General features: G+C 34.6%; 1 protein-coding gene across 1 annotated transcript in view; it reads right to left on the bottom strand.

Annotated features, from left to right (window-relative positions):
- Positions 1-14,639, bottom strand: part of LOC106468200 (guanylate cyclase 32E-like) — a 46,466-nt gene that overhangs the window by 10,743 nt on the left and 21,084 nt on the right. The window contains exons 8-14 of the mRNA XM_022396537.1: positions 14,188-14,353; positions 13,210-13,359; positions 12,427-12,613; positions 8,384-8,524; positions 5,002-5,125; positions 4,286-4,529; positions 1,339-1,437 (exon numbers count right to left, since the gene is read on the bottom strand). Of these exons, the coding sequence (XP_022252245.1) occupies positions 1,339-1,437; positions 4,286-4,529; positions 5,002-5,125; positions 8,384-8,524; positions 12,427-12,613; positions 13,210-13,359; positions 14,188-14,353 (1,111 nt within the window). The remainder of the gene's footprint in view (positions 1-1,338; positions 1,438-4,285; positions 4,530-5,001; positions 5,126-8,383; positions 8,525-12,426; positions 12,614-13,209; positions 13,360-14,187; positions 14,354-14,639) is intronic.

Raw genomic sequence — 14,639 nt, 5'->3', positions numbered from 1 at the left:
AATTGATATTGATTGTTGTGCTTACTATGGGTATTGAAACTTAAAACTTTGCCACGGGGGGCCAGAATATTGAAATAAATCCCATTTTAAATTAAGTTTTAACAATTATTTTGGAATAAGCGAGAATTCGATGCCAAAGATATTTTAAAAAGTATAATAAAACATTAAGCTTGAAAAGCAAAACGTTCTAGCATATTTAATAAAAGTTATCTTCTTCTTACTTACAAACATTAAGTTGAATAATTTAGCAAAATGTTTCAACTTGATACTTCTTCCTCTGAATCTCTAACTGTTTCAGTCTTTAAGGTTATTTCGCTACAAATATTAAATTTAATAACTTAGCAAAATGCTTCAGATTGAAACCTAAATCTCTAATTGTTTTAGTCTTTAAGATTACTTTGTTACAGATATTAAATTTAATAACTGAACAAAATGCTTCAGATTGAAACCTAAATCTCTAATTGTTTTAGTCTTTAAGATTACTTTGTTACAGATATTAAATTTAATAACTTAGCAAAATGCTTCAGATTGAAACCTAAATCTCTAATTGTTTTAGTCTTTAAGATTACTTTGTTACAGATATTAAATTTAATAACTGAGCAAAATGCTTCAGATAGAAACAACCTAAATATTTTATACTTTAAGATTGCTTCGGCTCTCTTGTAATTGTTATGAATTATAAATAACAAAGCTAATTTTTGAATTTCTTGATTTGAGAGCATTCTGATGGTTTGGGATTACTCTTGAAAAAATAGAAGTTAATCTAGTAAAATATCTTTCGAAAACCTTAAATATTGGTGTTTTTTCGTCCTTCTCTACTTTTCTTATAGGAAATTGTGAAGTAAAAACAATATTAGTTCTTTTAAACTCCTTAGGTGCTCTTGTTAAGCAGGTAACGTCACGAATAACCTTTTTTTTGCGAAATAACTGATTTTTATCGCTTATTTGTTCACCAAATTTGTTATTCTGTGATATCAGTTTGACTTTTTAGTCTGTAGTAATATCTAAACAAATAATTAATTTTATCCTTATAATATGACTGTAAGAACGACATCTGCACATCTGTTAATAAAACAGACGATAACTTTATCTTGTAATTTTGAAAACCTAACAGCCTTATATTGTATTTATTTCTCAGAATATCTGATATCTCTATCCTATAGTTTTGGATATCTGTATCTTATAATCTTTCTCGGAATACCAGCTAGTTTTATTTTGTTACATTTGGATTTTATAAACTACCTTTAATACTTTTTTTTTTCCTGACAAATTTTTCCTTACATTTTCCAAAAGAACTCCATGGACTGGTAACTGATCTAAAAAAAAATCAAATTTTACCTTCCCCCGTAGATTCCATACGGGAGGCTGTGTTAACCGTATCACCAAACAAACAGTATCTCGGCATCTTGAGTCCTACTACTCCAGCTACACATGGCCCTGGAAATGATGGAAAATATATTATACAGAGCTTAAGAGTGATTGATGTTTACGGTGTGAAAATATTGCTAAGTTTTGTCTATAAGAAAAACGACACATTAAACATTAGCAGAAAGAAAATGATATTAAACCTTACCTATATAAAATATACGAATGTTAGATTTCATTCAAATTAATTATGTAAATGTGAGGTTAAATGTATACAAACAGTTACGTTTTCACGTTTGCTTGGGGGACGAGTGTTGGGATTATTAATATAAGAAAATAGTTAAATATTAACAGTGTAGGATATGTCTTGCGAAGGTGGTGTTAATTCAGAAATAAATATTTTTGTTGCATGAGCAACAACAAGACACGTTCTTCACGAGTCACGCCCTTCTTTCTATAGAGCTATACGAAACTTAAGTAATGTTTGTTCGTTTGAAAGGTGTAAGCTGCATTAAGTGTTAAAGTTATAAAAAAAATGTTAGGCTTTAAAAGGTGAAGAAAAAAAGATTTTTAACAAAATTATTTTCTTGTTATTATCCATTTAACTGTGACATGCCAGACTGAACCATTCTTGTAATAGTAACATAAAAATTGGAAAAAGAAAACTTTGAACCGTTCGCGCTTAATAATTGGTGTTGGTTGTCAATACAGGTTTCAAAGCAGGATTAAAGGCTTCCCAACAAGTTCAGTAACGAATGTTTGATATTCTGCTTGCCTACAGACACTCCTCAATTATTTATTTATTTTTCTTTGCTGCTTCCGTTTCAAAGCGGTTCGTTTCCCCAGCAATGTAAAACTAGGATAGAACCAAGTTGTTTCTTTAGTACTGCCGCGCTCGAACCTCAGCATACTTTAAATAACCTGTATAACACGGATACCATCATCCATTGTAGAGTATATGGTATTGTCTGTGTTGTCCATTGTAGAGGATATGGTATTGTCTGTGTTATCCATTGTAGAGTATATGGTATTGTCTGTGTTGTCCATTGTAGAGGATATGGTATTGTCTGTGTTATCCGGTGTAGGATGTGGTGCCGTCTGGTTTATCCAGTGTAGAGGATGGGATGTTGTCTTGGTTATACAATGTAGGGTGTTCCATTGTAGAGGATATGGTATTGTCTGTGTTGTCCATTGTAGAGATATGGTATTGTCTGTGTTATCCGGTGTAGGATATGGTATTGTTTGTGTTGCCTACACCGGATAACACAGACAATACCATAACCTCTACAATGGATAACACAGACAATACCATATCCTCTACAATGGAAAACACAGACAATACCATATCCTCTACCATGGATAACATAGACAATACCATATCCTCTACAATGGACAACACAGACAATACCATATCCTCTACAATGGACAACACAGACAATACCATATTCTACACCGGATAACACAGACAATACCATATCCTACACCGGATAAAACAGACAATACCATATCCTACACCGGATAAAACATATCCTCTACAATGGATAACACGGACAATACCATATTATCTACAATGGATAACACAGACAATATCATATCCTCTACAATGGATAACACAGACAATACCATATCCTCTACAATGGATAATCCAGACAATACGACCTTATAACCTAGACAACCCCACATTCTATACTTTATAACCTAGATAACCCCACAGCCACTATACTGGGTAACTCAAACAACACCACATCCTCTGCTCTGGACTTCACACTTTGTAGTAACAGTTTAAATCAAAGAAGCCCGGAATGAGCTGGTCTCAGTTGAAATAATTTTTGCCCCCCCCCTCGCGAGTGTTCAAACATGACCGTTTTTGCGACATACGCTGATTTTTTGCCTTGCTTTCAAATCTTGTTCGTATTGCTTCAGTTCAAAACCGCAACTATCTTAGAACGTATCAGAGGCTGTTAAAGTTAAGAAAAGGAAACCACTCTTCGAAACAAGTCAATTGATGTTAATCACTGAATGAAATGTATACTTGCTAAATCAATTGAAAAATCAAATTGGCTATATAAGATGACGAAGTAGTATTTTTTTTTTGTGAATGAAAGTTCATTGGATTTGTATTTTATTGTGATGTTTAACGGAAATGAGTTGTATAACCACCTTACCATGATACTGGAAGAGCAGTTAAAGTTTCACAAGTTTTCAGATGGATCAGGTCACCCCTGATGAAGGAAGATTCACGATTCACCTCCGGGCAGACCACAAAAATTATGTTCTGTTACCATGTATATATCTCTGATTTTAGGCCTAATGGTTCGCCATCGTAAACTGTTACTTTTAAAGTATTATATTGTTAATGTAAATGGTGTTTCAGAGAATCTTTTGTCTCTCACCATCCAGCGCAACTGACGAGTTCTGGTATTGACCGAAAGGCCTCTTGGACAGTGACTCGTGGGAGACAAAATATAGGTCTGAAATGCTATTTTTATTTTGAATCCGAACAACTGAGGAAGAATGCGGAAAAGGTACATTTGCAATTAACATGATCTTTATCATAAATTTTAGGCCTAATATTAATTAGATAATTGGGGAATATGACTCGGTGACAAACTGATATCTTAGATTTTCTGCTTTATCCTAACAAAGCATTAACAAATAATTAGTTTTCAAAGTCTCCACAGGACTGATTTCTATATATGTGAATGAAGATTGACCACACACACACACTACTTGCTGTTACGTTTCAGCAAAAATGTCTACCATGTTTCTCTTTCATGTTTCACTTGAACATTATTATTTTTTTACTTTTCTTACCCATTTGTATTAATATTTCTAGTTACAAAAACCTGGCGAACAGTCTGACTATAAAAGTGAATCTGTATGTTAAACGTTATGTAAAAACAAAGAAAGCAAGAATTACCGGAATGAACACCGATCCTGAGCTTAAGTCTATCTCCTGGGATGTGCCTGATTTCGAACGACTGAATAGCCCCCAAAAGGTGAAGTGCCATAGAAGCGATTTCTCGTGCGTGGTTGTCTCCATTTCTTAGCGGAAGCCCGCTAACTACCATATAGGCATCTCCAATGGTTTCTACTTTATACACGTCGTAGTTACCAATGATAGAGTCAAAGCAGGTGTACAAGTCATTTAATAGATCAACAACCTGCACGTCACAAATATATATACACCTAATATCAGATATATATATATAACTAGCTCCTTTCTTATAATCAGTACACTGAAATATATGAAACAAGAGAAATGGACACCATGGATCTGTAATATAACACATCTGTGGATATAAGTTAAGTTAACCCTAGAATTAATAGACTCCAGCGCCTTTTTTAAATGCATATTTTTAAACTACTTACGCCCCAAATTGCTTGTAGGTACATGACATTTTTTGTTACAGGGTCCTTTAACAACATACGAGTTACTGTAATATTGTAGTTAATGCCAATAATTACCACTGCAGTCCCCTATATATTGAACATATAAACTGAGTGATTTCACCCAAATTGTAAACTTACAGGGGGGATTTCTTAATGAAAATGCTTCGTTTAAATAATACAAAAACTGACCAATACTGTTTTAAGTAGAAATTACATATATCTTAATATGTCTACCTTTCTCACCTGTAATGGTGTGCTGACAGCCGAAAGTTCGGTAAAGCCAACTATATCACTGAAATAAATGGTGACACAGTCGAAGCTCTCCGCCTCCACTGGTTCTCCACGTTTTAACTGCTCTGCTACAGGCCTTAAAAAGAGAACACTATCATACGGAATATAGAAATAAGGAAGATATATTTTACAACGATATCGTAGAAAATACAGAGATATCAGAAACATTAGAGCAAAATCCAGAAACGTTTGTTTGTTTTTAGAGCACAATTGCTCAATGAGCTATCTGTCCCGTGTCCACCGCGGACAATCAAACCCCAGATTTTAACATTGTAAGTCCTTAATCTTACCGCTCAATTACCCGGGGTTCGCGTATATGTGAAGACAAACATCACTTGAAATTTTGGAGCCAGTAGAATTAACTAATAATGTCACATAAAACGTGTAAAAAGAAACAAATATTAAATAAAAAATACAGAGTTAGCCGGAATACTGAACGTAGAAGAAATAAATATTATATAAAGACAATAGTTGGCAGAAAGACAAAGAACAGAGAACGTAAAAAAAGAGACAAATATTACACAAAGAACACAGAACGTGTAAAAAGAAACAAATGTTACATAAAAAATACAGAGTTAGCCGGAATACTGAACGTAGAAGAAATAAATATTATATAAAGACAATAATTGGCAGAAACACAAAGAACACAGAACGTAAAAAAAAGAGACAAATATTACACAAAGAACACAGAACGTAGAAAAAGAAACAAATGTTACATAAAGAACACAGAGTTATCGGGAACACAGAACGATGTCATGCAGAGTATAGAATCAGAAATAAATAATTTTACACCTATGCCGTACACAACAAGATATTACATAAAGAACACAGAGTTTATCGGGAACACAGAACGATGTCATGCAGAGTATAGAATCAGAAATAACTAATTTTACAACTATGCCGTACACAACATAATATTACATAAAAACACAGAGTTTATCGGGAACACAGAACGATGTCATGCAGAGTATTGAATCAGAAATAAATAATTTTACAACTATGTTGTACACAACAAGATATTACATAAAGAACACGGAGTCTATCGGGAACACATTTATTTCTGATTCTATACTCTGCATGACATCGTTCTAATTTTACAACTATATCGTACACAACAAGATATTACATAAAGAACACAGAGTTTATCGGGAACACAGAACGATGTCATGCAGAGTATAGAATCAGAAATAAATAATTTTACAACTATGTCGTACACAACAAGATATTACATAAAGAACACAGAACGATTTCATGCAGAGTATAGAATCAGAAATACATAATTTTACAACTATGCAGTACACAACAAGATATTACATAAAGAACACAAAGTTATCGGGAACACAGAACGATGCCATGCAGAGTATAGAATCAGAAATAAATAATTTTACAACTATGCCGTACAAAACAAGATATTACATAAAAAATACTATGTAGAATAAAGAGAATAAAACGATGTTTTTCTTAAGGAGTATATTAAAGAATGCGTCACACAAAATGTGAATGTACAAGAAAAAGCTAGTGAATAAGCATAACCATGACGGATAGCGATTTATTGCCTGGTACAAGCTGAGTAAGTATCCATGACTACCAGTTATCAACTGTATGGTAAAAGCTGAGTAAATAACCATGACGGATAGTGATTTATTGCCTGGTACAAGCTGAGTATATAACCATGGCTACCAGTGACTTATTGTATGGTAGAAGCTGAGTAATTAACCATAACCACCGGTTATTAACTGTGTGGTACAAGTTGAGTAAATAACCATAACTACCAGTGGTTAACTGTGATATTAGCTGACAAAATAACTGTGTTTGATAATGATGAATTTTGTGGTGTAAGCAAAGTAAAACAAACAAAATGTTTTTTTTTTTTACGGATGTTTCGTTCATCATTGGCCTTAGCAAAGGATCTTAAATAAATTATAACGAACGACAACGTGACATTCTCCTAGGGCATGTTCTAATAACGTTGACTTAGTGGAGAGCTGTAGTTGGCGTGTTCTTATATACGAGTTAGAAGTTTCCTTTTTGTAGAACCAATATAGCCTTGCTGACGACAGCAAGGACAAGTAAATTTATAAACCACTAATGATGACCATAAAGTTGATATCTGATCCTTAAATATGAAGAAAGAGAGTAGGCGCCAATTAGGTTTAAATAAAAGAGAATATTTTGATTCACAGGCTGAGGCCTGAAATTAACGTGGTTAATTCTTCGGCAAAAGTCTGATTAAGGCTATAAAATATGAAATTAAAGATAAAAAACAAATCTGATAAAACACCATTCTTCTTACCTTTAAGTTAATTCGTGTTGTTGGGGAAATAATAATTAAACCGGATTTACGCGTTGACAAGTAATCCATCAGCCGGAATAGTAATAAACCTTATATGTTTATCTAACTAGCAATGTCTCGTTACCGGAAGTAACGTTTGTTAAATCATGTATAGTAAAATATTATTTGGCAAATTGAGAAATACGAGAAATCAAACATTTTCACAACACCAAACAAAAACTTTCCGACGAAAAGACAGGATCTAAGTGTTTGTGATAGTTGTTATATGAAGAAAACCTGATGGTGGCTCAGCGCTAAGTCCATTATGTAGCTTTGTGCAGCAAACAAACAAAACCATAACACATAAAAAAAACGCATTACAATATCTTCACTAATAAGTTTGAATTAAGTTCAAATTAAACATTCCATAAATAGCTAATGGATTTTTCTCTGGAGAAAGATAGTGCTCGGGAAAGTATTAATTAAGAGGTAAATAATTAGTTAATTTAAATAAAGTATGTCCTTCAACTAGAACAGTAGTTGCCAAACCTGGGGTCGTGAAAGGCTCTGGTAGGGTCGCGAGTTTGGCTGAAAAAATACCATATGTAACAAAATAAAAGCTGAATTGGCCGGTTGAAATTAATTTTTAGCAGCTGGAGTTGCGCAGATTCCTGAAAGGTTCAGCAATAAAAAAGTAGGGAACAGTTGATTTGTTTGTTTTTTGTTGTTAAGTGTGAAGCTACATAATGGGCTGTCTGTGCTGTGCCCACCACGGGTATTAAAACCTGGTTTTCAGCAATCTCATTCTTCAAACTTACTGCTCAGCCACCGGTGGGTTGGAAACACAGAACTAGAACCAAAGATCGAGCGTAAAATTTTTTATTTAGTTCTTCTATAGTGGATGTTACTGTTAAAAAACTTCTTTAATGACGTCATAATTTATTTCCAACAATTCGATTGAAGTCATATACTATGAGCCAAAAAAATATTCGATCGCTTCAAGAAAAATAGTAATGTTTTCATTAATCAGTCCTTAGCGTTATTCGCTCTACCAATACTTACTTTGGTAACATCCGCAGAAGTAAATTTTCTGTTTTTTTCTTTTCTTCCATTAGCTGATTGGTTCTTTCTTGAACGAGGCCTTCTAGATTGTAGGCATACTTCTCCATGATAGCAATCATGTTGTCAAAAATGTTGTTTTTACTGAGAATCAAGTGGAGAAAAAAAATCCAAATCACGTGTATAATATGTATTCCACTACATGACTAAAATAACATGTTATAAAAGAAGTAACTAGTAGGACTGTTTTAAAAAGTTCGGTTTAATAAAGTTGAAAGAAATTGAAAAATCAAACGAATGACGTCTGTCTGTATAAACAAAATGTACGCTCAACTGACTGCTCTTGTCCAGAATCTTTGCCGCAAAATTATCAGGAATACCATGCAAGGAGAATTAAATATCTGATGTTTGAAAGTGAATTGTAATAAAAAAAAAGAACTTAGCTAATCCTAAGATGATTGTTATTTATAAATCATGTAATTCTAATGTTAACCAATCACACAGGAAAGAAACAAAACTTCTTTCTGCTCCTGAAGGAGAATGGACTACTTCTGAACATTGTTTGGCGTGATGTAGGTAATTTCATGCTACTGAAGATTGATCGCCTATTGGGAAAAGTATGTAACAGCCGTTTCAAACGCAAAATATTTCTATCCTGAGATCATAAAGATGTGTTGAGATCGGGGTTTACAACTTATAAGGCGGGGATATCCCTCTTACTTAATAACATAGGAAGACAAAGGAATATATATATCAGGAGCACCAAGACTAACCAGAAAGAGACCTGCAACAAATCGTACCCCAGCTGTGGTAAGCAAAATGCAGCGTCTTGTAACAGGAGAGAAACCAAGAACGTCAAGGTCAGTGTCAAAATCCATACATGTGCCCCAGGCAATAGTACACAACATAAACAAATAGAGTTTCTGTCTGGAAATGCAACTGAAGTATACAAGTATAGAAGTTGCTTCTCTGTCATATTTGTTCAACCTTTCCATACCTCAGCAGCTGGAGAAAGAAAGGTGTCCATGCTATTCCATATGAGGACATACTGGTCAAGCTACCAGATGCAGTGCTATGGATTTCTGTGTGGTTGAACTGATGAAATGGGCGCTGGGAAACTGTCGTCTTCGAACACTAAATGTATTATGTAAAGCACGAAAAAGGAGTGATGTAAAGGAAACTACGTGGCAAGATTATTGACAAGATGCACAGCCGTCAGAGAGAGCATGAACCCAAATCTTGCTCCAGAATCACAAGTGTCTCCAAGAACACATAAAACAACCAATATAAATATTTTATACCAGACTAATATTCTCCTATCTGAGTTGCTAATTTCATAACAGATGTGTGACTAAAAACGAAACTGAACAAAGTTGTACATAAACTGTATGTTTATTACAGTCTGTTTAGCGTACATTTTTTTCATTTGGTTTTTAACCAAGTTTTTAAACATTCTAATATTAACAAATAGAACTTAGCTGTCACTGTTCTTTAGAATTTGGTATTTTTAACCTAAACTACAGCTTATATGGGCTAAACGGTCATGACAGATATCCCTATACAGGTATAGAACATGGGCTAAACTGTCAGGATAGAAATCCCTATACAGGTATAGAACATGGGCTAAATGGTCAGGATAGAAATCCCTATTCAGGTATAGAACATGGGCAAAACATTCGGGACAAAGATCCCTATACAAGTATAGAACATGGGCTAAACGGTCAGGATAGAGATCCCTATGCAGGTATATAACATGGACAAAACACTCAGGATAGAGATCCCTATGCAGGTATAGAACATGGGCAAAAGAGTCGGGACAAAGATCCCTATACAAGAATAGAAGATGGGCTAAACGGTCAGGACTAATTTTTAAAGAGTGATCAGAGGGAAAGCAGCCAATCAGCAGCACCCGCTGCCACAAAGGCTTTTTTCGGCTCTTTGAATCGCATAATGGAATTAACTGTTACTCTTATAAGGTTCTCACAGTTGAAAATGCGAGGGAATGTTCAGCGGAATCGCGGTCCGAACCTTGGACCATTTGACAAGTTGTAAAAATGTTCTAATTTCTTACTGCAGCTTACATTTCTCCAGATCACAAATTAAGACTGGTCAAACTTTTCACTAATCAAATGCAAAACTCAGTCGTAAAACTCTCTTTCTTTCCAAGAAGTTCTTCATATAAATCTAAATGCTGTTTAACTCAAACGTGAGGCTTAACTGAGAACATTTCTTCCAGAATCTAGGAATAGATTGTATAATCATTAAATAAAATGGTTTGAAAAATGATAAATCCTAGTAAAATTCTTTACAATTTTCTATAACTATAAGGTTTGTTTGTTTTTAATTATGCACAAAGCTACACAAGGGCTATCTGTGCTCTGCCCACCACGGGTATCGAAACACGGTTTCTAGCGTGGTAAGTCCGCAGACATACCGCTGTGCCACTGGGGAGCATAACTATAAAGAAACATAAATATATCCTCTACTAACAAAATGGGTCGTGGCAAAACTGAACTTACAGAAACGTGGAAATAGATTCGTCTTATGATTGGTTTGAATTTCGCGCAAAGCTACACGAGGACTATCTCCGCTAGCCGTCCCTAATTTAGCAGTGAAAGACCAGAGGGAAGACAGCTAGTCATCACCACCCACCGCCAACTTATGGGCTACTATTTTACCAACGAATAGTGCGATGGAACGTTACATTATAATGCCCCTATGGCTGAAAGAGCGAGCATATTGGGGCTATGCCGGGCCTCGTCTAATGAGTTACTTTTTTAAACCAAAAACGTAAATTGTTTTACAAGAAAGTTTTTACGTTAAACAAAGCAATACTCCTAGCGATTTATAAGTTAAGACACGTGTTTAGGAGTTAGTTTTTAAACTGCAATGTAGTAACCACTACAGAAATGTCATTTATTTTGAAAGATCGTGTAATAGATTTTTGTGTGGAAAAACTGGCTTAAGGACAATATATTTTACTGAACACGTTTATCAGAAATCCATCTATCTGTCTACCAGAAGTCTATTTATCTGTCTATCGGAAATCCATTCATTTATCTATCTATATCTCAAGAAGTAACGCAAAAAGATGAAATAAAATATATTGATATTTTATTTAAGTTTTATAAACAACAGTTTTCACATCTAACTGTCTAAGCCTCCATATCAAACGTAACACAATAATAGTTACAAAAAGGTGAACGTTTTGTGATTAACTCTACAAGTTACAGTCGACGTAGACTTTTCTATTTCAAGTAACAGCAGTGTTTGTGTGATCAGCACGTTATACGTTTTTCAGTGATATAGCCTTTGCTGATGAAACCTGTCGATATTTGATATTTTAAAGGTACTTCTAGGGTTTTTCTTATGTTAGAATGTCATCTTGAGTTATTTATGTTAATATCTTTGAAATGTTCAGAAGCGACACAATTCTACTCTCTTACCCATTAACTAACACTAACTTTCTAGTTGTGGTTCGTGAAACCCTAAGATAAACTGATGACAATGCGTGATCTGATTTCTTTCATTTCTGTTGTTATTAAGTGTTATCCGAATACGGCTTCGTGGATGAATATCCTACCAGCTCGTGGTATTTTGATAAGGAAATGTAGAAGAAAAGTGAGTAATAATCTGATATGTCTCTGTTTACAATAAAGGACAGGAGAAAATCACACAAGTATTAGTTGTATTGAGATAAACGTAAATCCTGAAAGAAAATTACGATGTGTTAAGATCAGCAATCTGCACAAACAAACCATTGAACATGATGTGGTTTACGATGGTGGTTTTATGCGCGGTACACCGCTTTTCAGTACATAAAATGCCCGCCAGAAGTCGAAAAAGCGAGATTTGTAAAACATTTTCGCCCCTCCCTCCGGTATGTCTGCGGACTTACAACGCTAGAATCCGGGTTTCGATACCCGTCGTGGGCAGAGAACAGATAGCCCATTGTGTAGCTTTGTGCTTAATTACAAACAAAAGCATTTTCTATTGATATTGTAATATAAATTAGTATAGAAAACATTTAAAATATAATAGCTTACAGTCCAGCTTGCATGTCTCTTAGCTTCTGGTTTACCAATCGGAAATCCGGTCGAGCATCCGGCTCTTCGTCCCAACATTCCTGCATACACTTTAGTATGTATTCGCTACAACCTACGAGTTCGTCAATAGGGGGCCGGAAGATCTGTCCACCGTAATGACGGGGATTCATAACCCTTTCTATGATAACTAATATAAAAAATACATGTATAAAATAAAATATTACTTATGTTAACCGAATAGAAAGAAAGCTTTCACAACTGAATACATATTTTTAAAATAAAACCTGTTCTACTCTCATAAGTTTAGATTCGACATGTATATACGATAACTGATACGTTTAACAACATTTGCATTAAATCGTGACACGAATATTACTTAAATAACTTTAACTGATTATTAAAATGACATTTACTTTGTATTCCTACGTGAACAGGTATATATAACTGAAAAAAAACACAATCATTCTCATAATTATTCATCACATTAAACAATAGAAGTTTCGAGAAGGTTTGACTGGGTAGTTAAAGAACTTTATTATAAACGTACGACGTCAAGCCGTCTCAAAGCTTTTATTTTCTAAAAAGTGAGTTCCTCGTTATCAAGGATTAAACAATAGCGTTTCAACTACTACTGTGTCTGTGGTATCCCAGCCGACCTGATAAGTCATGGTGTTGGACGAAAGATCACGTCGGCTCTGGATACAAGAGATGCAGCATGGTAGCCATATTACGTTCTTGTTTTACCTTTAGTCCTATGTTCTTGTAAGTGTTTGTAATACACACATTTTACAGGCAGAAGATCAGGCCCCCATGGCCCCTTCCGGCCAATTATTTCGTACAGGATAATAGCAAAAGAATAAACGTCTCCTTTCTGGGTGCCTCTTGGTGGAAAGTTGGCCATCCTCAGCAGTTCAGGAGCTTTCCATAGTGACCCTGGAAAGCATTAGTCGAATGTCAAATATGAAGAACGTGTGATTAAATTTCGAAACAAAACATATGACATCTTCTACAATCACGCATATTTACAGTATTGGAGTACCATGAGCGGTCATCTTTGTTTAAATATATATATTATTTTATTAATGTTAGAAACGTCCGCGTTAGCAATAATTAAGATGTTTCGGTGATTTAACAAGTTCAATAAATATACCATTCATAGAGTGAAACCTCGATAATCCGAACGTATTTCTAATAAGCTAATTAGTACTACAACGTGAAATAACGTAACCCAAACGGGAACACACGGCCTTACTGAACTTCATGAAGTTTTTACTAGAAGTTTTATATGGCCTGCTTTTCATACTAGCTGGAGTACCCGTCTCTTGGACGGAAGTTATGTGAATTCATGATTAATGAAAGGTTATCTTAGGACATTAAAAGTTGCTTCCCTTATATGTAATTGTATAAAACGTAAAAACGCCCATAAAAACTGCAAAACACAAAATACAAAACCGCAAGTTTCCAAGTATCTCCACATGGACCCAACAAACCTTCATGCCAAATTTGGTGAAGATCCATCAACAGGGGTCGAAGTAGTGGTAAAAAATGCAAAAACGTCCATAAAAAAAACGCAAAATGCAAAACTGAAAATTTGTATGTATCTCCCTATTGACCCGCTGAACCTCCATACCAATTTTGATAAAGATACATCTATCTACACTGTGTGAAGTAGTTACATGGACAGACAACAGACAGTACTATTATATCTATATAGATTTATCCAAGTTTATCGTTAACCTAAAACTATAAATCATTACTAACCTCTCTGACACTTTAAATCTTTACCACACTGGATCTCCTGGCCTTGTTTTAGCTCATGTAGTCCATAGTCCGTTATCTGAAGGACCCACCTACTGTCCACTAGACAGTTTGATGACTTTAAATTCCCGTGAGAAACGACTTCACTCTCGTGGAGATATATCATACCCTGTGGAGAGTTAAACAATGAAGATATATCATACCCTGTGGAAAGTTAAATAATGAAGACATATCATACCCTGTGGAGAGTTAAACAATGAAGATATATTATACCCTGTGGAAAGTTAAATAATGAAGACATATCATACCCTGTGGAGAGTTAAACAATGAAGATATATTATACCCTGTGGAAAGTTAAACAATGAAGATATATTATACCCTGTGGAAAGTTAAATAATGAAGACATATCATACCCTGTGGAAAGTTAAATAATGAAGACATATCATACCCTGTGG

This window comes from Limulus polyphemus, unplaced genomic scaffold, assembly GCF_000517525.1.
Source record: "Limulus polyphemus unplaced genomic scaffold, Limulus_polyphemus-2.1.2 Scaffold2913, whole genome shotgun sequence".
NCBI lineage: Eukaryota > Metazoa > Arthropoda > Merostomata > Xiphosura > Limulidae > Limulus > Limulus polyphemus.
Note: the sequence above shows the minus strand (reverse complement) of the source record. Positions and strands in the feature narration are given on the sequence as shown.